Source organism: Phalacrocorax carbo, chromosome 23 (assembly GCF_963921805.1).
Source record: "Phalacrocorax carbo chromosome 23, bPhaCar2.1, whole genome shotgun sequence".
NCBI lineage: Eukaryota > Metazoa > Chordata > Aves > Suliformes > Phalacrocoracidae > Phalacrocorax > Phalacrocorax carbo.
The window spans coordinates 5,155,262-5,180,621 of record NC_087535.1 but is presented as its reverse complement, the minus strand read 5'-3'; the positions used below and the strand labels follow the sequence as shown (position 1 = coordinate 5,180,621).

General features: G+C 56.8%; 2 protein-coding genes across 9 annotated transcripts in view; both read left to right on the top strand.

Annotated features, from left to right (window-relative positions):
• The window catches only part of KLHDC8A (kelch domain containing 8A), a 176,831-nt gene extending 174,926 nt beyond the window's left edge, over positions 1 to 1,905 (top strand). For 7 of the 8 annotated variants that reach the window (XM_064472406.1, XM_064472412.1, XM_064472411.1 and 4 more), the window contains 2 exons: positions 213 to 314; positions 536 to 1,904. In XM_064472406.1, coding sequence (XP_064328476.1) covers positions 213 to 314; positions 536 to 729 — 296 coding nt within the window. In that variant the 3' untranslated portion in view covers positions 730 to 1,904. Of the gene's footprint in view, positions 1 to 212; positions 315 to 535 lie in introns of all 8 variants that reach the window. The other variant, XM_064472413.1, reaches the window with a different exon arrangement.
• Positions 1,906 to 12,942: 11,037 nt separating this feature from the next.
• NUAK2 (NUAK family kinase 2) lies at positions 12,943 to 24,827 on the top strand. Its single transcript, XM_064472050.1, has 7 exons — positions 12,943 to 13,172; positions 18,292 to 18,412; positions 19,823 to 19,974; positions 20,956 to 21,021; positions 22,064 to 22,183; positions 22,546 to 22,678; positions 22,756 to 24,827. The coding sequence occupies exons 1-7, from the start codon at positions 12,966 to 12,968 to the stop codon at positions 23,889 to 23,891; spliced, it is 1,935 nt and encodes a 644-aa protein (XP_064328120.1). The 5' UTR covers positions 12,943 to 12,965; the 3' UTR covers positions 23,892 to 24,827.
• The last annotated feature ends 533 nt before the right edge of the window (positions 24,828 to 25,360 follow it).

The window sequence follows — 25,360 nt, the reverse complement described above, 5'->3', positions numbered from 1 at the left end:
TGAGGGGAGAAAACCATGGTCCCAAAGCTGCTGGGTTCAACAGCTCCCTCCTGACGTGGTGGTGAGGGAGCTGACCCCCGTGTCATGGGGTTTTATTACCCCAAGGTGCAGCAGCAAAACTGCACTTCCACAGCAAGCAGGAGGTCAGAGGGGCAGATTATTTCCCAGGAGTGGATGCTCCTGCAATGCCTGGTCTGTCCTGTCCCTCCCAGGTGGCTGGATGAAGATGGAGCGCTCCTTCTACCTGAAGAAAAGGCGAGCAGACTTCGTGGCTGGCTACCTGAAAGGCAGAGTTGTCGTGGCTGGGGGACTAGGTGGGGTACTGGGGACGCTGGTAACACTTTAAAAACATATATAAGTCATGTGTTAGCATTACAGAGGGGAGAGATCCTGGCCCTGGATGGCCTGAGGGAGACGGGAAAACAGACCCCAAAAGGGAGTGATGGGGTCCAGAGTACGGACACCATACCAGAGCAGACAAGGGATGCTTGCTGGTGCTTCCCAGGTGACCCAGTGACTTGCTTTATGCTTCCAGGAAACCAACCGACTGTCCTGGAGTCCGCGGAGGCCTTCCACCCTGAGAAGAACAAGTGGGAGAGCCTGCCCCCCATGCCCACCCCACGCTGTGCCTGCTCCAGCATCGTGGTCCGGAACTGCCTGCTGGCCGTCGGCGGGGTGAGCCAGGGCCTGAGCAGTGCCGTGGAGGCCCTGTGCCTCTCCGATTCCTAGCTGGCTCCTGCCCGGCGGAGGACCCTGCCCCTCGCTGCCTCCAGCAGCAGTGGTGGTGGTGCTGGGCGGCTCCCGGCAGCGCCAAGGCTGGGCGAGCACCACTCTGGCTGCCCTGGGAGCCTGGCAGGTCGGCTCTGCCTGCCGGCAGCTAAACCCAGCCTTGCTCTGGAGATGTGGCCGGCAGGAGCCTGCACCCAGGGCTGCTGTTCCTCTCCCTCCCGGGCACTGGCCCCACGGAGGGAAGGAGTGCTTTGGCCAGGGGTCCCCTCCAGCTGTCTTCAGAGCTCTACAGGGAACCCCAGATGAAGGAACTTCTCGCAGCACTGCTGTGCCGTGTCTCCTGCCAGCAGGAAGGACTCTGGAGATCAGGACATGGGCAAGCATCTCCCTGCTGCCATCCTGAGCACAGGTGATGGGTTTGGAGGTGTTAGGAGTACCCAGACAGGTCAGTGGGAACTGATGGTTTGTTGCCCTCTTCAAGCACCCTGGAATCTATGCGTGCTTCCCTGCACAGATCCCCTTGGCTTGTAATAAGGGAAACTCCTAACCTGCAGCCAGATCCAGGGGATCATTCTTTTGTCTTCATAGCAAGGCTTTTCCTGCGAACCTGTAGCATTTGACTGTCACTTTGCCAGGTGCTGGAACGAGGGGCTGCCAATGCTTCTGGGAGGGATGAGTGAATGCCCAAGGGACTGTTTTGGCTAGAGGGAAGACCTCAATTTTGGCACAGGACTAGCACAGATACTGCCTTTGCTGGGTTTTGTGCAGAGATGGCCTCAACTTACAACGTTCCAACCTGGTTTTTAGCTCCTTTAATGATTTATGATCTTCCGTTCAGCCCTGGGAGAAAGGAGCAAAACCGATTCCTGCCTCTGGTTCTGGAGCACTCTCACCCCCGGGGCCAGGCAGTGGCTTTGGCGATGGCTGCGTTGGCAGCAAAGCCAGAAGACGCCAGCCATCGCGGCCTTTTTGGTTTCGCTCTTCCCGGGCGGTTTGTGGGACGGCTCTCCGAACAGTTGGGTTCCAATTCTAGCCTGTAGCAGTTGCACCATTAAAAGCTGTCTTCAGAAAAGCCCTCGGAGAAGCCCGGTCTGTGCTACGGGCTGCGTCAGGGCTGTGATCGTATGAAAAGGTGGGACCCAGGCTGAAAAGGGGGAGAGGGGGGCAGGTCGGTGCTGTGCCCCCCCACCGTCCCTTGGGCGCTGCCCCATCCCTCGTTGCTTTCCGAGGTGTCACATCCCTCTTTTAAAGCGGTTCCTGGGCTGAACGGAGGGGGGTGCGGGGGCAGCCGCGGGGCTCCGTCGGTGCCGGACCCGCTCCCGCCGCTGCGGAGCACCGAGGACACCGTGCGGCGGCCGCGGCAACGGCAGGGGCGGCCCGGGGCGGCGGGGACCGGGGGTCGCTCCCGGGGGGTGCCCCGGCCTCGGGCTGGCCCAGGGGGGGAGAGGACAGGGACCGGCCCCACCGCCCGCATCTTCCCCCCAGCCTCGCTCCCCCGGGGAGACCCGGCCGGTGCCCCCCGGGCCGGCTCCCTGCCCCGTCCGCGGGCGGTGGGGGCCCTGCGCGGCTGGCGGTGGTCCTGTCGAAGCCGTGAAGCCAGTGGCTCCTTTTGAAGCGCAGCCCTGTCAGCTCCAAGTCCCCCCTCTCTGATCTCAAAGCGCCGCGTAGCTCAGATGAAAGGGGAAAGGCACCGACGCCGCAGCTGACAACCTGCTCGCTAACCATTAACGTCCCACCTGCTTGCGTCTGGCTGCGTACATGGGCATAACGGCGCCCGTCCCCATCCCCTGTCACGTTCCCATCTGTGGTCCTGATGCTGTGTTTGTTTAGGCACCGTGTTTTGGAAGGTTGTAGAAATGCAACTAATTGCAAAAAGGAGCTCTGCCCCGGCCGCTGCCCTGGCCGGGCTGGAGGAGCTGCCCGCAGCAATGCGGGGTCGTGCTCCAGGCCCCCAGGGAGGAGCCAGGAGCCCAGCTGAGGCAATCCCGACACAGCGCAGTCGGGGAGGGCTGCAGGGTGAGATCTGCTTTGGGGTGAAGCTGCAGGGAACGGTGAGCAAGGCACCAGGGCCAAGCATGTCTAACGGCGCTCCTGGATGATGAAAGGTCTGCTGGGTCTGGCAGGGTTGAGGGAAGGTGCTAAGAGCACCCCTCTCTGCGTGCACTGCCCTGGGGGTGCTGCCTCCTGACCCCAGAAGGCTAATAAAACATCCCTTTGAACTGTAAAAACTGGAGGAGGGTGGAAGAGGCTTGGCGGGAAAGAGGGAGCCTTCTACTCTTCTAGAACAAACCCCTTTTCTCCCGGCACAGCAGATCTCCTTTTGAGCCGCCTCTGCACAGCCAAGAGTCTCTAGCTATTAATGAAGTGTTTTCCTTTGTCCTTAAGGAACCTTTCCCACACACAGCACAGCCTGATGCTCCTCTGCTTTTGCTTTCTCATTAGCCCTGAGCCCTGTTCATTGCAGCGAGGCCGCGCTGGTCGAGGCTCAGGGTTCAGTGCTGCTGCACAGGCTTTGTTAAGCTGGAGCAAGGGGAGGAGGAATCCGTTCCCTTTGTCTGGCTGCAGCACAGCTGGGGGCTGATCCTTTGCTTTCTCCCTCCAGAAAGGCTGAAGAGAATGACAGACAAAGCAGCGTCATGGGAATAAGCCCGTTCTAGGACTTAATGAAGAGATGTCAGGGACTGGGGACAAGGCTGGGGGGAGATGGTCAGTAATCAAAGCTGGGGATGTGCCCAGCATTTAGAGAGGGAGAGAAAGAGGAGCCCTCTGAGTCAGGCATAGAGAGAAGCAGGTCTGGGTCAGCTGCCTTTGTGGTGAAACCCAAGCTCTTGCCACCAAACAGGGTCCCTGGCATGTCCCCAGAGTCGCTGTGTCCCCAGGCAGCGGCAGGTCACTCTGTGGTGCTGGGTGCTCCTGCCTGGGGGTGCTTTTCCCCATGGCGGTGCATGCAGAGCTGTTTTTATAAGAGCTTGAAACCTAGATGTCGTTTGGACTTTTCCAGGCTCTCCCAGGAGTTTGTTTCCATGTCTGTCCTGATCTCGGGCTGGGGGCAGTGGGGCTGTCTAAGCATCAGTGAGATCTTGCCGTGACCCCCAGCGCGCTCTGCAGCCACCTCCCCCTCTGTCCGCTGGCTTCTCCCCAAAATTTGCTGGGAAAGGCATCTGCCGAGACTTCAGAGACTTCCAGCACGCCTCCGCTGCACCGTGCTTCCAGATAACGCCCACTCGGAGACCTCTGTACCTGAAGAATTGAGGCATTTTCCCTAGTAATAATGTCGTTTACTTTTTACCGGCAGATCGTAAATGGCTTAGCAAACACGGAGAGGTACCCAGGCAGCAGGAAGGTGAGAGGAGTGGTACTCATAACAACGTGGTCAGTGGCAAAAGCTGGGATTAGGGAGTAGGTCTGGTCTGTCCCTGCGCTGGATGCTGCTTGTGGGAGCCCATCGCCTCCGTACGGCCCCTCTGGTTTGGCTTTTGGTGGCTGGAGTTCAGCCTGGTCCCAGCCTGGCTAAGGGGCCTCCTGGGCTCTGCTGGGGCCTGACCCCCCATTGAAGAAACCTGGCTGTGTTCTCAAACTAATCTGTAATTCTTTCAAGAAAAGGTTTCAAACCTTTAAGCATGCTTTTGAGCTGTTCTGCTGGGGCAGCAGAGCAGCCCAAGATGGGACTGGAAGAGCTCTGCTAATTAATCATAGAATAAAAGTTTTAATGAGTCTGCTGCAGGGGCCAGGGAAAATCAACCCATAATTCAAACACTGAGTACGGTACAGCCTCTTGCCCTGAACAGGCTATTTGAGTGTCCACCCCAAACATCTATGTATGTAGCGTGAATGACCCTAAGCAAAAGCGACCTAATTGCAGGGACTCAGAGGTAAGTAAGCGTGTATCCCATCCACAGCACTTGCATTGCACCCCAAAAATGGCTCAGTCAATGCCATTCCTGACCCCCAACCTCTCTGGGGCTCCCCTGCTATTGCTGGGCTTCTCTGAGGGCTCATCCATGGATCTCCTCTGGACCAAGGGCACCTTCTCTCATGAGGACGATGGGTACCCAGTAATCAGCAGGGAGTTGCTGGGCAGCACCAGGTTATTAAAGTCGCTTCCTAGGCTCATCAAAGACTGGAAGAAGACACTGGGACTCCAGCAACAGCCACTGTCTTGCCAGCCACCCAGTCTCCAAGAACCAGCAGCCCTTCCCTGGCTCTTCTCGGCTCGTGGGAAATCCCTGCTCTAGTGGCTTGAGATTCCCTCCTGGAGCAGGGGAAATCCCTCAAGCTTTCCCATTACTTCTATGGGCTTGATGGTGGCGTTCACTGCTTCCAGCATGCTGGCGGGCACGAGCTGGATCATTAAGTCTCTCCGCTGATGGTTCTCACAACTGCACCTTGAATCCTGCCCGTCTCTGTGTTCTTCCTACCGCTGTGGGAAACAGGAGGCTGCAGGAGATAATCTGCTTTTGTTTGAAACAAAAGGGCTGTGCCTGCCCTCCGGGTGATGGAGATGTGACCGTGAGCCAAGGCTGGGGAGCAGGGAGGTGACTCAGACGCACCCCGATGATGTGTGCAGGGTTGTTTGTTTTTAAGCAGTGCTGCGCTCGGTTGGGCTGAGCGGTGCTGGACGGGCTCCCAGTTCTCCTCCCAGTGCTCTCAACGGCAGATGGCATCCATGGGCTGAGCCCAGGCTGGACCAGCGCCTCCCAGCAGGCATCTGCTGCAGCCGGGGGCCTGCCCTGCCCAGGCGGTGCTGGGCCGTGCTGGTGGGATGGCTCCAAAATGCCCTTTTGGTTTGTGCAGGGTTCCTGGCTAATAGCATAAGGATCCAGCAAATAACTTGATGTGACAAGGATGTTAGGTATCTCCTCCAGCATTTTGTTCCCATGAACAGGCATCGCCTTTGAGTCCGAGCAGCTTGCAGTAGCTACGAGAGGGCTGAATTCTCCTCTCGGGTGCCCCAGGCAGACAGCGTCTAATGCTGCTGCACAGTGTCAGTCAAGGACTGTCTGTGGTTGAATCCTGCTCTTGCTCCCACTGCTGCAGCTCCCTGAGCTCTGCAGCGAATCTCTACAGGTTAGATAGCTGCAGAGCTGCTCTCCCCAGATGTGTGTTGCATATGCTTTTGAGCAGATGATGCTGAGCGCTTCCATCTTCAAAACAGATACTTGATAGAGGGACAACACAAAGCCTCTGCTGGGAGGTTGAGCCCAGTGATCAAACCAGCTCCGTGGAACGGGGTCTTTGGGAAGTGCCAGGGGTGGTGGGTGAGCTTTGGTGGCTGCGTGGGGCAGACGGCTGCTTCTCGGGGCAAGGGGTGGTGACAAACCCCTCTCTTCTCCAGGGTGGTTTGGCTGTTCAGCCTTGGGCATGGCACAGAGATACCCTGCACAGAGGGGAAAGGCACGTGGGTTAGCGTAGCTGGATGTACACCCCGGTGTGTGCAGACACCCCGCGCTGCCAGCGCGTGTGTGCGGTGGCACATGTGTCCGTGGGACCAGGTGCACGTATGACAGCACACGGGGCTGTGCGTACGTCCCCGGTGTAAAGGCTGCAGTTGTGCTGTGCTGCCGGGGGGTGTGAGCCAACAAAATCACCGCTGCGATGAGCAGGTCGGGGAGCCGGCAGCTTGCAGGCTCACCCCACGGGCTGCGCCCACGGCTGGGTTTGTCCTGTGTTACAAGAGCACATACCTGTCAGCCACCGTCATCTCCAGCAGGTACTGCTGTCTGAGCCACAGCTGTGACAGAGCTGCTTCAAGAGACCTTAGGGAGGTACTTGCATGAATTCACACGCTGCCCCAGCTCAGTGGGTGACAAACACACACCAGGTCCTGCCACCCCACCCTGGGTTGTGTCATTCCTCCCTGCTCTCTTCCAGAGGAGCTGCTGCTGTGGCTGGGGTCGTTCCTGCTCACACAGAGGGGGGTTTGTGGCCCCAGCTGGCTGCTGCTGCCCTGGTACGTGTGTGTTCTTCAGAGGCAGGGAATTCATTGCGCTGTCCCCCTCGTCTCACATCGTGAGACTTACCGGTGTCTGTGGTCTGGCACTGAAAACCAGTTTAGATACCAACTCCATCGTGTATTTAAGGGGCGTGCTTAGATAGCAGCATAGGAGAAGACCTGCTGATATCAAAGGATGTTTGCTGAAGCTAGCCTTTAAATTGCTGCGGACGGCGGTGCAAAGGGAATCTTTTAGAAATAAAGCAAACAAATATAAAATAGCTGGGTTTCAACACGGCTTTCCTTCCAAAATACCTAGTAAATTTGACCTGCCTTGGAGAACTGCTGTCAGCAATCTTGAGAATGGATTGGCAATTGTCTGCAGTTTTTAACGTATGTATTAGCTCTCACGGAGGCTTGCACTGAAATAGGATCACGTTTCAGTACACTGAGTGCTTTGAACGGTGCATTGTGGCATTTTTCGTACTGATCTTCAGTAGATCTGTCAGTCAGTTCTTCCTGCCTCTGGGGAGCTGCAAACAGCCACGGGCTGGTCCTTCTGACCCAGCCAGCCCCCAGGTTTCACAGGAGCCCTGCGCCCACCACCCTCCGCGGCGGTCACAGTCTGCTCTGGGCGCCTTTATCTGAAACCCAGCTGAGCTCTTGTAGTTTTCCAGCTACCTAATGGGGCTCAACAAATGCCGGAGCTGGCTGCTGCCGTGTCCTCGCCTGAACTCCCGATACTTGAAGTTGTGTTTACTGAAAGCCAGGCTTTTCAGTACCAGCGCCGGTGGCCGCTCCAACGCAGCAGTGCCGAGGGGTCCCGGTGCTGATTGCTGCGCTGGCCCTCCCGCCAAAAAGCTTCACTTCTCGTTGTCCCCGAGCAGACTTTGTCCGCATAAACAGAAAACTTCCTTAGAGCAGCCTGTGACAGCTCTGGCTGTGAGGCAGAGACGACTCCTGTACCTTGCCAAGGGCCCGTAGCACACCCAGCAATGCCCCACTCTGCTCGGCGGGTCCCGGCCGAAGGGGCAAGATGCGCTTTGGGGTCAGTGCTGCCCTTCGGCCACCAGCCAGCCAACCCTTCCCAAAAGGAGACCCAGCGTAGTTTTTGTGTGAACACTGTTGTACAGCTTCGGTGATGAATTTCAGTTTGTCTAGATAGCTGGGAATAGAGCTCCTCCGTGCTGCCAGAGCTGCAGTGGCACTGGGAAACACTAGGGAAACACTAGGACCCCTCTGTCCCTGCCATCCCTGCACATCACGGCTGTTTGTGGTGCCCTGGCCCCGTTCTGTCCCCAACCCTGCAGGGACACCAGCCGCCGAGTCACTCCCAGCCCCTCTCGCTGCCAGCAGACAAACCCACCCCGTCGGCATCCGCCGGCGCTGTAACGGATATCGAGTCACTACTCTGAAATACAGACGCTTCCTGCCCTGAAAATAAAAGCCTCAACTTTTTGGGGAGGAGTTTACTTTATTTATTTTTTTTTAAATAAATGCCTTGGCATTTCTGCAGCCCCACGTGCTGCTGCAGGCTGTAACCTTCCCCGCCGTGACCTTCCAGCGCCTGGGAGCGTATCGCAGGGCGTCCTGGGTCATTTGATTTGTACAATCTGCTTGATCTGTGGTAGAGGAACCCTGGGTGAGATGGTATAATAGAAGAATAATATATATTATAATGTATTTTATTTGTTATATGTATAATATTTCCCTCCTGGGTATAGGTAACTTGCAATTACTGGTGTATGCACCAAACTCCCAGTAACTGAGTGTTAGAGCGAGCCATCGGTGTGTACGCGAGAGACAGCAAAGCTGGAGAATTCCGCCAGACTCACCAGTATAGGGGAAAATGGTATATGGGTCCCTGCTCAGCCCTTGCCCCCAGTTGTCTGGGGTTTGCTGGTGGTAAATGGGGGTTCCAGCCATAGGGGTTAACATATGTTGTGGTGGCTGAAGTACAGGCCTTGAGTTGGGTGGGGGTTGCTGTTTTGGTTTTTATTCAACAAACATTTAGATTAAAGTGTAATTCAAACGACTGCACATCTCTCTTATCTATCCGTAGCGATTTCTAAGGTAAATACTGTACAATGATAACGTGATCAATTAAAAACCCGAAGAAGATAAGTTCATACATTAACGTGGCGGGTTCCTGGGTTCATCACAGTTTGGACTCGCTTGTAAATCTAGTGATTGAAGGAGGTGCGTGTCACTGACCTGGGGTGGCTCGCTCAGCCCCAGTGGCCGGGAGATGCGGTCCTGGGACCGTGGGTGGCTGCTTCAGCTGCAGAATGAGCAGGAAGCCCGTGCTGGGAGCCCCTCCGTCCCCACGGGCTGCACGCCGGCGGGGCCGTGCCCGCACGCTGCGCACAGACCGGGTCACTCCCATTTACAGTTTTGCTTTGCTCTTTTTTCTCTTCTTGGTGTGCTTCACCGCTCACATTTCTACAGAGACTAGAATCATGGAATCATTAAGGTTGGAAAAGACCTCTAGGATCAGCAAGTCCAACCGTCAATGCAACGATATCAGGTCTCCTAAACCATGCCCTGAAGTGCCGCGTCTACATGCCTTTTAAATACCTCCAGGGATGGCAACTCCGCCACCTCTCTGGGCAGCCCCTCGAAGAGCAGTGCTCATTCCTACCCTCTCCAGCTGAATAAGGCACCACTTCTGCTTCTCCAGTCGTGTCCCCTCCGTGACTGCAGCACATCCCTTACCTCCGCAGCAGGGAGCTCCCTTCTGCTCTCCCGGCCGTGCCTCTGCCTACGCCGGCAGCGATGAGGAGGGTTGGCAGGGCCGGGGTTCATGAGCACCGCAGTGCAAATGTTATCAGACTAACGGGGTTTTGCAAAATGGTCCTTACACATGACCAGCCTGGGCACAAAATCTGCCCACCGAGTCGTTATCAAGCTAGAAAAATGGAGCTGGGCTTTACCCAGAGCAGATGTGTGTTCTGAGTGGCTGGATGGACGGGTGGATGGGTGGATGGATGGATGGATGGATGGATGGATGGATGGATGGATGGATGGATGGATGGATGGATGGATGGATGGCAGCTGCAGGCCGGTGTGATCTACAGCTGTGGTGGAAGCGGGGTGTAGAGGTGGCCTCTGCTGTAATCATTAGATGTGATAGGCCATAAATTACTGTTCAAAAGGCTCCTATTGGTGCTAATGTGTTTCCCTTCTTCTGCTGATGGATGGGGCACCCAATTGGGAGGATCAGAGCAAACCCAGTTTCCTTAGTGTTTTCAGAGGAGGAATGGGTTTCACACCTGCCTGAGCACTACCCCGCAGCAGGTGAGGAATGCTGCCGGCTTGGAAGACCACTAAGGAGAGGTGATCATTAAACTTTTTGTTGTCTTTGGCATTTTAATGCCTAGCAGGGCTCTTCCTTTCTCTCTTGGAGGGCTCGCTGCTGTAAGCAGCAGAGTAAGCAGAGGTGAACAGAGCCTGTTGCCACTGAGTCTGATGGCAGAGCCACAGTTTTTGACCAAGACGTGGGTGTTTTTAGCACTGATGTAATGCTGTAGCATTTATTTTTAAAATAAGAAATAAATAAGTAAAGTTAGGAGCCTGTGAGGAAATAGACCTTCCGTTATGACAAAGCATCAAGTCGATTCGACTAGCTCTGAGCAGGTTTACCTGACATCAAGCCAAATTCCTTGTTGGCTTTCATGTTGGTTTTAGCGGACATGCACCGGGGCCTGTGGTACAAAGGGCTGCCGCTGGAGAAACCCTGTTTAGGATTTCTGAGGCTGCAGCTGGGGGAGGCCGGGGGAATTTTAGTGGATTTCCCCCACTGCCAAGAAAGCAGTAGCAATACTGCTACAATAGAGGATCCTTATCAGTGGATTCCAGTGGACTTAGATCTGTGTCCCTTGACATTTCCATTAAAATAGGCTTCCTGAGCCAGTCTAGAACAAAAGCATACCTAAGCCTACGTATCAGCCACAACACAGAAAATTGCAGAAAAGAATTTATCTGGTAGAAACAGAAAGAGAAGCTACCCAAGGCTCTGCTTCCTTTCATCGTGGGGAAGGACTCTGGAAAGCATCCTTATAAATCAACGGGAATATTAAACACATGCTTAAAGTTAAATGTGTGCTCAAGTGCTTTCTTGGACCGGCGGGTTAAACCACGAGCGCTCCCACAGCTGTCGATGGCATTACTCTGTGGGCTTGCAGTGTCCGGGAGACACTTCCATCTTAGTCAAGTGAAATTGCTTTGTTTATTGCAATAAGGTAGGTTTGTACCTTCCCCCTTGAACTCTTCTGCAATCTCTGGGCTGTGCCTGAACAGGATCTTATTTGTTTACTTTGACATTGAAATTACAGCAGTGTAGTTAATCTCATCTACACCTTGTTTATCCTCCCTACGGGCCCTGCTGGCCACTTGCAGATTGAAATGCAGCTCCTGTTACTGCACAGTAAATAATTAATTACTGCAATTCTGCTTCAGCACAGTATCTTCTTCAGACATACTGGTGGGAGATGACTGATTTTAAAATGGGGAGCAAGACTTGCCCCATGGGTTACGATGTGTTCAGCTTCAGGAGAGGTTTGAGGGGCGAAAGGATGCGGGATCAGTCTGAAGCTGCAAGAAGTTGTTCATTCTTGACATCTTGTGAGGAACGGAGGTGCCACATGGCCACTGGCAATAAAAATCAGGGACACTGGCAGTACTAGGCACCTCTGTGTCCTAACCGTATCAACATGGTATCTAATACGCAGTGCTTCCAGCTCCGAGGAGGATCACAGCCACGCCGTGCAGGAGTCCGGTGCACGGTTGTCTCCGCAACCTGGCCTCCGGTGCCTGTTGTTAGACCTACCCTGCAGGGCAAATGTCCGCAACAGGTCATTTTATAATCTCAGTCCTCTGACACCCAGATTGCAAGACCAGCCAGGGGACTGCGATACCTGCCTGGGTCTCGTCCTGACCTAGAGACACGGCATGGCCACGATACGCTGAGAGTGGGTGCTGGGCCGTTGCACAGCTCAATCTTATGCCACCTCTATGCTCGGGGACACAAAGCTCACAGAGGGGGGCCAGTGCTGGATTAGATCATCCCTCCCAGACGCTCATGAGCCCCTGCTCTGCCTCACCCTGCCGGGCTGCCTTGAGCTGCTGGAAGTGGTGGGAAAATCCAGGTCTGAGTGCGGGATGAGTAATGCTGTAGCTATCTCTTTCTTCAATCAATACAGTGTGTCCTCACACATGCCAGAGCTGGGCAAGAGCTTTTGTTTTGGCTGCTTTGGGAAATAATTGCATTCTTTTAATATCTCAAAACAAAGATTTACCACAGGGGCAAAAAGACCACAGGGGAAGGTGCTGCAGAGGTAACCAGAAATGTCTGTAAAAAGCTGTTGCGTGGGAGCGCCTGAGCAGCCTGTGGAAGTTTCCCCCCAGCTCTGGTCATGGAGCATGCTGCTGCCTCCCAAGCCCTGTGTCCAGGAGGGCAAAGCATCGTCCTGCAGCGAGCGTGGACAGGCTGCACCTGCCCAGCACTCTCCTCTCTCTGATATTCTCCTCAATATGTATTATTTTCTGAGAGTCCTGGGTGCATCGTGGCTTCTTGCAGCAAACCACATCTGTGTGTGTGTGCCTTGGCCGGCTGTACGTCTGTGTCCCCCTGTCCCTGCATCTCTCCTGGTGTGAGACAGAGCAGGGGCACGGGCTGCCCAGAGAGGCTGTGGGGTCCCTTCCCTGGAGACATTCACACCCCGCCTGGACGCGGCCCTGTGCCCCCTGCTCTGGGGGTGCCTGCTCAAGCAGGGGTGGGACGGGGTGAGCTCCAGAGGTCCCTTCGAACCCCCACCATTCCGGGATTCTGTGGGACACTCAGGCTCTTTGCTCCGCATCCTCCCAGTGCCCTGGTGCTGCGCCTCTTCTCAGCCTTTGGACGCGAGTCTCCCCCAGCACCACCTTCTGGAAAGCCAGTAACTCCCCCCAGTCTGCGGGACGCCCCTTTACACCCCCTGCTACCCCTGTGGCCCCCCGCTTTGTACCCTGCCTCTGCCCCCCCCCGCCTTCCGCGCATCCTCCCTTTGCACCCAGCGCGTGGGTGCCCCCCGCACCCCGCTCCGCCTGGATCCCCGTGGGTCCCCACTCCCACCCCTTTGCCCGTGGGATCTCTCCTCAGCCCGCCCCCCCCCCCCGCCCGCCGCTCCCCGCACCGGCTCCCGGGCGGGGCCGCCGTGCGGCCAATGGGTGCGGGGGGGGCGCGGCCGGCGGGGACGCCGCATTTAGCGGCCGGGCCGGGCTGGGCCGTACCGGCAGGCGGCGGAGCCGGGGCCGGCAGCGGGGCATGGAGCGGGCGGCGGGGCCGGGGGCAGCGCTGGCCGCCTCGCTGGCCGAGGGGCTCATCAAATCTCCGCGGCCGCTGATGAAGAAGCAGGCGGTGAAGCGGCACCATCACAAACACAACCTCAAGCACCGCTACGAGTTCCTGGAGACGCTGGGGAAGGGCACTTACGGGAAGGTGAAGAAAGCCCGGGAGCGCTCCGGCAAACTGGTAAGGATCCCGCACACCCCCCACCCTCTCCCCTCCCCGCACCCCGGTGCATCCTCACCGTGAGCCGGTCCGGGGCCCCGGTGCATCCCCCCGGCCCCTGAGCATCCCCCTGCTCGGAGCAGCGTGGCCTCGGTGCATCTTCCCCGCACCCCGGTGCATTCCCCCCGTGAGCCGGTGCGGGGCCCCGGTGCATCGCCCCGATCCCTGAGCATCCCCCCCGCACCGAGCAGCACGGCCCCGGTGCATTGCCACCCCCTCTGCACCCCGGTGCATCCTCACCGTGAGCCAGTGCGGGCCCCCGGTACATCCTTCCCCCCCCACACACGCCAGTGCATCCCCGCCCGTGAGCCGGTGCGGGACCCTGGTGCATCTCACACACACACGTCTCCCCCCCCGCATCCCGGTGGTTCCCCCCCGTGAGCCGGTGCATCCCCGCCGGCCGCTCCCCAGCCGGTAACCGGGAAGGTGCAGCCTTCTCCCGGCCCCGTTCCCGGCTCAGCGTGCGGGGAGGCTGCGGTGCTGCCGTCCCCGGGCCCGGGTCGCAGGTGTGGGGGGGGGGGGGGTCAGCGGTGCCAGGGACAGCCCGGAGGGGCCTTGCACCCAGCGGGGTGGGGGTGCTGCTCCCCTCACCCACTTGACTGCGTCGGGCTTCCTGGTGACAGGGGCCTGCAGATATCTGGTAGCGAAGAGCAAACATTGCACTTGAGTCTCAAGGATTTTTCCCTTCCTCTCGCCCTGGGTCGTGGCTGGTTTTACACGGTGGCTCTCGGCAGCGGCATGCGGCACGCATGCAAAGGCGAGCCCCTCTGAGCCCTGTCTGTCTGTCTGAAATCGTGACTCACTGGATCAACGCCTCAGCCTTTGTAAAGCAAGTGCCTCCGTGCAATGCACGGCTCAACCCAGAGCACAGCGATCCAGCGCCCTAGAAGTGGGCAGGGAGAGGTGGGGGACCCTCACCCCCAGGAAAGCGGGGTGCTGCTGTCCTGCCAGCCCTGTCCTCTAGGTATCTGCAAAGGGTTCAAAGGACAAATTTGAACGTGATTTCCCTGCCCCTGTTCGGTCCCAAGCACCCTGTGGTGTGGGATAAGACCCACTTGCGTGCCATCCCATCCTGGGAGCGTGGGTGAGCAATGAGGGACCACCTGCGGGCGGTGAGACTGGCCCCATGAGGCTCTGAGGGCTGAGCTCTTCTGAGCAGGGTGTGAGATTGGATCGCTGAGGTCAAGGAAAACAGCTGTAAATCTGAGAGGTTTTCTTGTGTAACGCAACAGCTCTTAATTAAGTCAGATCTGCCGTTTCCATTAGCCTATCTGATCCTGAAGAAGCTGCTGTTTTGCTGCATAATCAGGGCCTTGAAATGCAGCTTCCACCCACAGACCTAGAAGGATCCCTCCCCTTGGGATGGGCGAGAAGACTTGGCTTTCCCTGTCTCGCACCTAACAAAGCTTGTGCAGGGAATCTCTGAACTGCCAGAAAACGTACCTATCTGTGGAAGTCCCTTAGGACAGGGGCTCGTTTGTCAGCAGCATTGGTCTATTATCATGCAAATTAAATACCCAGGCCAACGATTCCTCATACAGGCCAATGACTCCTTAATAAATGCTGGAGATAGTCGAAGGCTTGACTAACTAGTACCTCGACTAACTAGTACCTCGGTGAGCTGGCCATGGAGGAACAGGAGGTTTAACCACAAATCTCTCCTCTTCCCACAAATTCTTTCTTGTAGCACTCAGCGTTTCCGGAGCTGTTTAATCTTCAGGCTTATCCTGAGCTGGGTTGTTATTTGCTCCTTCTCTAAGTGGCTTTCACTTCCTAAACACCGAGGTGTGAGAGCAGGTAGTGCAGCCTCCGCCAGTTACCCCTCGTGAGCTGTGCGGATCCGATGTTACCGGCTGAGGCTGTAAAGCTGGAGCTGCTTCGTGCGTGGTTTTTGCCTCTGGCTAATCAGAAACTGCCTCTGTCAGATGCACCGAATATTGAACCATCTCATTTTACTGCCTAGCTTCCTTTTCATCTGAATTTTAATCAACCTACCTGGACTTAGCTCAGAGCAAGGTGTGCCTAATCAGTGGGTAGACTGCAGGGAAGTCCAGGCTCCTGCAGCTGGAGGATTTTTGGGGACTTCATGAGCATTCTTTGAAAAAACCCTTGTTTTCTGATTAGAAATCCTTCAGGTGAAATGATGCTCACCCCTCTCAGTGGGTACTTCTGCTGAGGTCCCTGGAAAATTGTTGTGTCCCTGAAACATCGAGCAGGTGGGGAGAGAATTGCTGGTTCTTTTTTCTTCTTTTTCCCCTGTGTCTCTTGCTTTGAAGATTCAGTAATGTGTGCCATGGTGGTGCAAACTGGCTCCTGCACCTGTTTGCACGGCAGCATCTGGTCTTTTTTTTTTTTTTTTTTGTCTCGCAGCCTGGTTCCCAAGCCCTGGCCTGCAGCCAAGTTAAATAGAGAGAGGGACCTCCTGTGGGAATCACTTGCAGTGTCAGAAATGTATTTGTGGGCTTGCGTGGTGTCAAGGGGAAGGCAGCACCTGGAATATTCCAAAGCAGCAAAGTGTCTTTTGATCTCCAGTAAGGGGTGAACCCTGGTCTCTTCCATAGTGGGTTGTAATCCATATTTCATGGAGCATGAAATGCTGCACTTGCAATCTGGAACAACTTCTGAAGTGCTGCCTGGGGTTGTAGCTTAATGCATCTTTCAGCAGCTGCTGAAAATACCTGTTCTGCCCCCAAAAAACTTTTAATCAAAAGCCTTTTTGACTTGGAAAGTACTCTCAAGTTCTCTAGGCTCCTGCAGCAGGACTTCTTGGGGCTGTTTCCTGCAGGAGATTCCTATCATAGCATTGATGGTGGAGGCAGTGTGTAGGCTGTGGGGACGGTGTCTGTCCCTGAAGCTGCTGGTCCCCGTCTCCAGGGTGGCTGAGCATGGCCTTTTCTGTCTCAAGGGGAGATCGCCTTGACTGGATTTGGAACAAAGCTGCTTCTCAGCATCCCTGGGAAAGGGTGGGATGGCCAAGGGATTAGGCTCCCCGGCAGGGCTTGACAGGTAGATAAATCATCCCCCCCCGAGTGGCTGGTTTAGTCTCTGTTGTATGAGATGCGGACCCCAACAGCACCCACTGCCGTACCCTCGCTGTGCCTGGCTGTTACCCAGCAGCCGGCCTGCCTGCGGGCAGCACTCAGCGAGGAGGGCCCCAGGGCTCCAACAGCACCCCAAATCCGCTCGCTGCTGCAGCCGTGACTCCCATCTGCCTTGGAGGTTACTAACCGCCAGCCTCTTAGGCGAACACCGGCACTCTGCTGAATACGGCCAGTGGCATCCCCTGAGGCTTCCCGTACTGGCAGCCTGGAGCTGCTTTGTCTTTCTATGGGCAGTGGGTCTTGCCCTGAGCCCCGGCTCAGCAGTGTGTGTGTGTGAGTATCTCGATCAGCAAGCAAATGTGCTACATGCACCCCAAAATGGTGAGGCTGTTGGGCTGGATGTTGAGCTTTTAGGGGGGAGATGAATAGAGTGAGTCAACAAGAATTTGGGAGGGCAGGAACAGGCTCTCTTGCTGCATAAAGGCTTTGCCTGCATTCTAGTGGAGGTCAGGTAATCAGGGGCAAAAAATTGTTAAAATTTAACCTGTTAACCTAGCACGAAGGTCAGGGGAAAGAATACCTGGCTTTCAAGAAGCTATTAAGCACCTTAGTATTGCTTTGTACAGAAACTTGGTCCTGGGTTATTGAACTTTCTTTGGCCAGAGTCCATTCTGCTTGGTTGCTTCAACCTTTGGGGCTGGTGCAGGCATAATGCTTCTCCAGTGCACAGGAGGCAACCCCTGCCCTGGCCAGTGCTGGCCTGAAGTGGCCCAGTGCAGCAGAGATGGGACTCCATCTCTCATGTGCCCATCCCAGTCCTTAAAATTGGCACGTCCTTCTCCCATGAAGACACTGATGTGGCACCTGAGATCTTGCTGCTTTACTGTCTGGTGACTTGCTGTGGCTGTGACAGGCCTTGCTTAGCAAGCCTGCAAACTTGCTCTGAGCCTTTTGCTGCTTGGTGGGCTAGGTCTCGAGGGGTGAGGTTTCTGACTCCCCTAAATCAGAGGGAGATGAGGCAGAGCATCCATCCCGCGCAGCCAAAGGCAGAGGAGGGTCCCTGCATGGCGTAGCCATGAGCAGAGCATCGCTCCTGTGCTGGCAGCTGGGGCTGGTGGGTGTCCGTGGCCCCTCTCCCCGTTGCTGGGAGACTGGTGCGGGGGTCCCTTTACAGGATTAATGCTGTTCCGCATTCTTGTCTGATACAAAAAAAGAGGTTCTGCTGGATTCAGTTGTAAATTCAACCCTAGGAGCACATTGTCTCTCCCCAGCCCCTTTGAAAGAGGATTAGAAGGCATCTATTCTCCAGCACTTACTCTTCTTTCTCCTCCCCTTTCAATTTCCTTGTAGAGGATAACTTGAAAACCCAAGCAAAAGCCTGGAAAGCGGCTTGCATTGTCAGCGCAGGGTCTACTGGCTGGCTGGGGCACAGTCCTGTGCCTAGGAGGGATCTGCTCTTCAATACCAAACTTTCTCTTACCTCTACGTAATCAGCTCCTTGAAATAAGTGTTTGAGAGGAAAACAAAACTTGTTTTTTTTTTCATTTTCATAACCCCTAGAAGACGTCATTGTTGTTATCTTCCAAGTCATGTGTGCAGGTTGCATTCCTTCGGCTGGCCGCGGTCCAGCGCGGCTGTAGCCTGGGACACAATTCCTGTAAGCTGCAGCGCATAAATGAGGAGCAGGGCTGCGCTACCTGTGGGAGGAGGCTTGCAGAGCTGCTCTGTAGGGGCTAGCAGCAGGTTTTCCTTGGGGGGAGGCGGGGGGAGCTTCTCCCTTGTGTGCAGCAACAGGACTTGGAAAGTAAAAAAATCTAATTGATACGTTCACTTTCATTGGAGTGGCCTCAGTGGAGCTGTGCAGCATGGCCCTCGGATACAGCTCGCCTGGGTGGAGAAGCTGGGCCATTGATCTCTTGCTTGTGAGCCCCTTCCCAAAAGAGAGGGGTGGGTTTCTTGCTCTGCAACAGGCTTTGGGAAGCCCCAGTGCCCCTGGCCCCGACAGCTGGGTGACCCTCTGTGCATGTGCTCATCTGCAGGTAGCTATCAAGTCAATCCGGAAAGACAAAATCAAGGATGAGCAGGACCTTGTCCATATCCGGAGAGAGATTGAGATCATGTCCTCCCTCAATCACCCCCACATCATCGCTGTCCACGAAGGTGAGCCTCCCTCTCCCCCCACCCCTTTCCAGCAGCGTTCCTGAGCAGAGCCTCTGCCGCGGGGCTGGGTACCAGGGGAGGCTCTGCAGCGGTGGGGCTCGTGCTTGCTGCTCTCCTCCCTCTGCTTGTTCAGAGCAGAAGCTGTTTGCCGTTGCCTGTGCTGTGCTGGTGACTCATGGTTAGAGAGAGCAGATGCTGCCGGGCTATGGTTTCCCCACCGCACTCCCCCGCCTGCGTGCAGAGCAGCGGCGAGGGGAAATACCTGCTCCAGAAATAGCCGTTTCCCCTCCAGACTGGAGAGGGAAGCCAGCTCCAAAAGTTTACATGGCCTTTTGAGGCTGGAAACCTCAGTACTGCTGCCGGTGAGAGGCTGTGCTGTGGGGGGGGAGCCGGTGGCCAGGGTCCCCAGCAAAGCCCAGTTCCGTGTACGGCTCCGGTTGTGCTGGACACTCGCCATAGCAAGTGCTGGAGCAGTGGGAATCTCTGTGGCTCTGCTCTCAGCCTGAGGCAGGAGCTAATCTCGGTACTAGAGTCCTCATTCCCTCCCCTGGGGCACAGAAAACCAAACCACGGGGTGCTGGGAGAGCTCCTGGTGCTGCTGAGCTTGGCTTTATGGCCAAGGGCTGGGCTTTGTTCCCAGGGTGTTGGGGCAACACCAACTGAAGGGGAATTTAAGTTCGGTTGTTGCTAGAACGTGAGAGCCAATGTCCAGCTGGATCAGCCTTTGCTTAAATGCCGAGCCTTCTGGCTGCAAACCCGGTGTGCCCTGCGCTCTTTCTTGGGGCTGGCTCTGCTGGGGTTCGCTGCTGGCGTGTGGCCTGTGCGTGTGCTATCGCCGCCTCGCTGGTGTATGTGAGGTATCCAGAGTCCTTTTGTCCTCGAAACAAAAGCAACTGGATTGGCAGTTCATACACGGTGTTTGTAAGGACTGAGTCATGCTGACTGCTGGAATTCAAAAAGTATTGAGGTAGCTTTCTGCAAACAGGAAGAAAATGCTCCATCACTTGGCTTGGGCTGGAGCCTTGTTGGGAGCAATGGGAACGTGCAGAAAGGCCACCTGGCTCTGCCAGCTGGTAGATCTGTCACCCTCCTCCCTGGCAGGGCTCTACCTAGCAAAGAACTACACGTCTTACTATCCTTCTGGCAGAGCAGAGCCCTTTCTCCTGTGCTCTGTGGCTGCGGGGGTGCTTGGCCAGCAGCCCCGGTGGCACTGTGGGAGGCAGCTCTGGTCACCCCCCTCTGACCTGCAGAAACCCCCCCCCCACACCTTCCATTTTGCAAAATGGACTGAGGGCACAGGCGATGGGGCGGGCAGTGCGTTAGAGTCAGCCAGGGCTCCACCTGCTCATTAAAAGTCCCTTAGCTCTGAGCACCCCTGCTAACGCCCTGTGGCTTCCCATCTCTGTGCAGTGTTTGAGAACAGCAGCAAGATTGTCATCGTGATGGAGTATGCCAGCAAGGGAGACTTGTATGACTACATCAGCGAGCGGCAGCGGCTGACGGAGCAGGAGGCTCGCCATTTCTTCCGGCAGGTCGTGTCGGCTGTCTACTACTGCCACAAGGTGGGTTGGCACCATGCTTCCCACCGCCTGTTCGCGGGGGAGAGCGGAGGGATTGGCTCCTGGGTGCTCGGCAGGGCTGGCCCTGGGCAGAGGTGCAGCAGCCGGGGCTGGGCACAGATTCAGTGCCTGACAGGGAAGCTCAGCCTGGGCTGGGAGGTGGATGGAGCTTGTGGTCATTGGCTTTTCCCAGGAAAAGGGTTAATCCTGCCTCTTATCTGAAGGGTGCAGCAGCCTTCAGGCTTGTGCAGAGGGAGTGCCTGAGCAGCTTTTGGGAAGTCCTTGCCTTGGCTTTCCGCTGCTGCGGTGTGGGGCTGACTAACCCTGCTGGGGAGTTATCGACTCCTGTCCCACTGCCCAGAGGGAGACACCCAGGGCTGTCTGCCAGGGCTGAAAACCAAAACCTGCATCACCTGTCTTGTCCTGTGAAAGGGGTGTGAATCTACAGGGTCCTGTCTGGGGCTGTGGGATGAGCTGTGCCTGCCCTGGAAGGACCCTCAAGCCTGTGGGTCCCCAAGGAGGATGCTCTAAGGCCATGGCTGTTCGTGCCTCGGTCCTGGGTACCTGCGTGCCCTTGGGAGGAAGCGGGGGGTTGCAGGGCACCTCCTGAACCCAAAGGAAATTGGGCAGCAGCAGGTCCTGGCAAAGCATGGAGCTGTGCCCACCATGCCCCAGCAGGAGCTGGCACCAGCTGCTCTCATGGGTGCTGGCTGGGGAGGGTGCAGGAGCCCAGCATGACACCTGGTGCAGGGTGCCACCCTGTTCATGCTCCTGAGCAACGTGAGGAGCTGGTAGCACCCATGTCAGTACGTGGTTTACAGTCTGCCCTCATCTACCCAGTGTTATTTACTGCTCCCCGATTGCCGTCACCGTACCCTGTTTGCATGATGTGCTGGTGAACAGCAGTGACCTCGCCGTGCAGCCTGACTTGCCCTTCCTCAATCGTGCTATAAACTAAACACAGCGCTCTCTTCCCTCGCACAGAATGGGATCGTTCACAGGGACCTGAAGCTGGAGAACATCCTTCTTGATGGAAATGGGAACATCAAGGTGAGAGGCTGGCAGAGCCTGGCCATGCTTTGGGTGTCATCCAGCAAAGGGGTCTAAGGGATGCTGCCCCAGCATGGATGAACTGGGGGTGGCCACAACACCCCAGTTTCCCCCAGGACATGTGGTTCCCCACAGCTCTGGGAAGCATCTGTCAGGTCTGGGACCGCTGCCCTTTGCCCAGGAGAGGGGGAGCCAGGAGGGCGCCTGTCCCTGCCCACTGCTGTCTGTGCCTGGCAGCTGAGCGGGAGAGGCCGCAGAGGCAGAGCCTCAGTGCTACCTATTAAAGCCATAATTGTATGCGTGACTGCTGATAAGAGGGCAAAGTCTGAACACAAAGGCCAAAGCCAAGAAATAACTCTCCCAATGAATGTCCTGGTCTCCATATGCACCAGCCAGGCTGGCGGAGGGAGGTGCAGGGCAGCTCCCGGCTCCGCTGGCCCCCAGCAATGCTTTTTCACCTCTGCTGGGAGTTCTGCAGCTGTCTGGGGAGGGAGGGCACGGCCGCAGCCGGGAATCGGTGCGGTCGGTGATAAACAGGCTGCGGGGCTTTATCTCTGTAAGGGGTAATTTTGCAATTGGGAGCTTGCAAGCAGGGACTGTACCTCCTGCTCACTGAGAGGTGGCGGGTGTAAAGAAGGTAATGAATGCCTGTGTGCTAGGTGGAGCCAACAGGGACCGAAACAGCCTCATGTGGCTGCAAATGAGCTGGAGGAGAGCCTGGCAGCTCTCCCTCTAACCACACATTTGTAGCTGCCTCTGCTCCCGGTATGCCAGTGATGGGGCTGGAGGGGTAGAGCTGTAGGGCAGCTGCTGTGGTGGCTGGGATGAGTGTTCTGGGATGGGGAAAGGGGCAGGAGCAGCCTTGGGGGTGGAAAGCCAGGCTGCTGCTGCTCCTTGAGGAGGCTGACAGCACCCAGGGCCAGGGTGCCAAGGGCAGCCCTGGTTTCAGCCAAGCTGGCAGCTGGAGAGTTTCAGGTGGCAACGCTGCTCCGCCTGCAAAGGGTATTTTGCTGCTTGATAACAGCTATAAATGTCTCTCTAGATTGCAGACTTCGGCCTGTCCAATGTTTACCAGCAGGACAAACTTTTGCAGACTTACTGTGGCAGCCCTCTCTATGCATCCCCCGAAATCATCAATGGGAGGCCGTACAAGGGCCCAGAGGTAGGTTGTGCCTCACCCTCTGCGTGGGGAATGTCTTGCTGCCACTTTGCTTTGACTTGGGGAAGCACTGGGTGTTTTCCCAGTGGAGCATTGTGGGCAGAGCCCCACCCATGTGGTTTGGGGTAACAGGTCCCCTAAGACCAAGCACCGAATGGTTGGTGTGCGGCAGCCGCAGCAGAGCAGATGTGGTGGGATGCAGGTGGCGGGAGCTGGTCCTTCCCCATGCTCTCTCCTCCCCTGTGGCTGCTGCCACCCCAGAAGCTGCTGCTGAGGCTCTGGCAGGGGGTTCTGCCCAGCTGGGGTGGGGGCCAGGGCAGCCTGGTCCTGCTGCTCCCCTCCAGGCTCATCTGTCCCTCCGGCAGGTGGACAGCTGGTCCCTGGGCGTTCTCCTCTACATCCTGGTCCATGGCACGATGCCGTTTGATGGCCATGACTACAAGACTCTGGTCAAGCAGATCACGAGTGGGGACTACCGGGAGCCCACAAAGCTGTCAGGTAGGCAGACCCCTGCCACCCTGTGCATCCCCCACCTCTGCATGTTCCCTTCGGTGCCTGACCTGCCTCTTCCCCAGATGCCTGTGGGCTGATCCGGTGGATGCTGATGGTCAACCCGGAGCGCCGTGCCACCATCGAGGATATCGCCACGCACTGGTGGGTCAACTGGGGCTACAAAGTGCCCGTCGGGGAGCAAGAGCTGCTGCGGGAGAGCGAGTCCCCCCTGTCCACGGTGGCAGAGTGGCTTCGCCGCTCCTCCCGGCCCCTCCTGGAGAACAGCTCCAAGGTGCGATGCTTCTTGAAGCAGCACATCCCCAGCGTGGCCCTGGAGCGTCAGCGCTCCCTCAAGAAGTCCAAGAAGGAGAACGATGTCTCCCACGCACTGCAGGAGGTGGCCCTGGCTCCGGAGAACCCCTCCAAGTCCATCCTCAAGCGGCCCAAGGGCATCCTGAAGAAGAGAAACTCCTGTGAGCAGAAGGTGCCTGGCCCCGGCCCCCCGCTGGCAGTGCCTGTAGGAGAGGCGAGGGCTGAGGATGGCGAGGTGGCTGCTGCAAGTCTCACCAGGGTCCTCTCCTCTGGGATGCTGCCTTGCAGCAGGGACGTTGGAGCAGTGCCCACGGCCATGCCCAAGAAGGGAATACTTAAAAAGCCCTCGACGAGGGAGTCAGGGTATTACTCATCCCTGGAGTGCTGTGAGTCTGGGGATGTCCTGGATGCGGGCAGCTTGGACCTTGATGGGAACGTGTTTGCTGACAACCCCTCCCCAGAGCAGGGCCCCCAGGGGCTCCCCGCCCGCCGGAAAGGCATCCTCAAGCAGAACAGCAAGTATTCCTCTAGCAGCACCGAGCCAGAGAGTCCCCCCGGGCGGAGCTTCGGGAGCTTCAGCGAGGTGCCCCTGCCCCAGCCGCCCCGCGCCCGCCCATCCAATGCTGTAAGCGAGGACAGCATCCTTTCCACGGAGTCCTTCGACCAGCTCGACCTGCCCACCCGTGTCTCCCATGGCGGCGGGGTCATGCGGGGCTGCGTCTCTGCTGACAACCTCCTCCGGCTGGAAGAGGAGGAAGAGGAGGTGGAGGAAGGGCGCAGGCTGCGCCGTTGGACAGTGACCCATTGCCGGAGCCCACTGGGAGACAGCAGCTTGTCCCTGGCAGGCTGTGACAATGTCACTGAAGTCTACCGGCGTGCCGTGGCCATCGGCATGAAGCTGAGCTGAGGGCACCTCCCAGCAGGGCTCCCTGGGGTGGTGTGTGTTGGGGAGGGGGCTGAGCCCTCCCTGCCCTGGAGCTGCTGGTGCTGCTGAGCCACGTCCCACGTATTTATTTTGCAGCCTCATGCCCCTCGGGGAGAAGTGCGGGTGCAGGCAGGGAGGGAGCTGTGGGTGTTGGCGGGGGACACCCCAAGACCAGGACATTAAATGGACCAAAACCCTGAGTGAAGGGGCTTGGGAGTCCCACAGGCTCCTTGCTGCCATCCTTCCCTTGCAAACAGGTTCATCTCATTTGGGGAGGGAGGGGAAACCAAGGGGATGGGGGGATTTTTTTTTTTCTTTGCACTGGTTTTATCTTTTTGGCTGCACAAGATAACAAATGGGGCAGGTGATATACCTCAAACAAGCTGGAGAGGCAGCAGGGTGCTGGCAAGGGGCTGCAAGGTGCTGCCCTGGCTGCTGTCTGTGGGCTGGGCTCTCAGGATGTGCTGGCAACGGGGTCCAACCACCCATGCCCTGGCTCTTCCCTCTCCTGCACTGAGAAACCCAACTGGATCTGGCTGAAACCCCAGTCTGAGAATCAAACTGATGCCAACATCTTTTTTTTTTTTTTCCTAATGTTGAAAGGAGGAAAAAAAAGTGCCTTTGAGGCACACTGCTTCTTTATTTATTGCCTTTGTCTGGCTTGATGTAAGACTTCACCAGCCTGGGATGTGTCTGGCTCCGTAACGGCCACCCAGATGTTTTTCACTGGGGGGGGGGGTGGAGGGATCTGTGCCATTGTCTCATGTGCCCCACGTCAAAGCTCCGTTGCACTATTGCCCTTTGTTTGCTGGCCCTTCCCCTTTTCCAGGGTGTGTGTGTTTTCTCCTCTTTCCTACAAAGTTGTCTTGAGAAAACCATTAAATTAAAAGCAAACAGTCGATCTGAGTTGTTCTCTTGATTGCTGTGCCACTGCAGCTCAGGGGCCGGGAGGTGATGGGGTGTTGCTGCTGCTGCTGCCGCCGCCTTGAGCTCCCTGTCCTGGGCTGGTATCTCAGGGCTTGTGCTGGGACAGGGCTTTGTATGGCCCTGAGGCTGCTGCGTGGGCTTAAACTGGTGCCTCCTGCCAGTGGTGAATGGTGCTGAGCTGCAACTTGGCATATCTGTTATGGGGGGGGCCCAGCACCCCTGGGGAGGGTGACCAGCTTTTGTAAGGCTGAGCAGTTGCCGCTGCGTCACGCAGCGAGTCGGGGCTGGCTGGAGGCAGGACTTGCTGTCAGGGTACCACGACACTGGTGCAGTGATGCTGCTGGTGCTGTGCCCCTGACCCAGAGGGGAATGAATGAGCAGGGCCCAGAGTTTGGGGGAAGGTATGATGGAGGTGGGCGGCTGCTGAGGATGATGGACCCGCTGCCCCACCTCTGCTTCCAAACCACTTTCACAACGCTGGTGGTGTGTGGGTTTAGATTTGTGAAATAGCTGCAGGTCTTGGC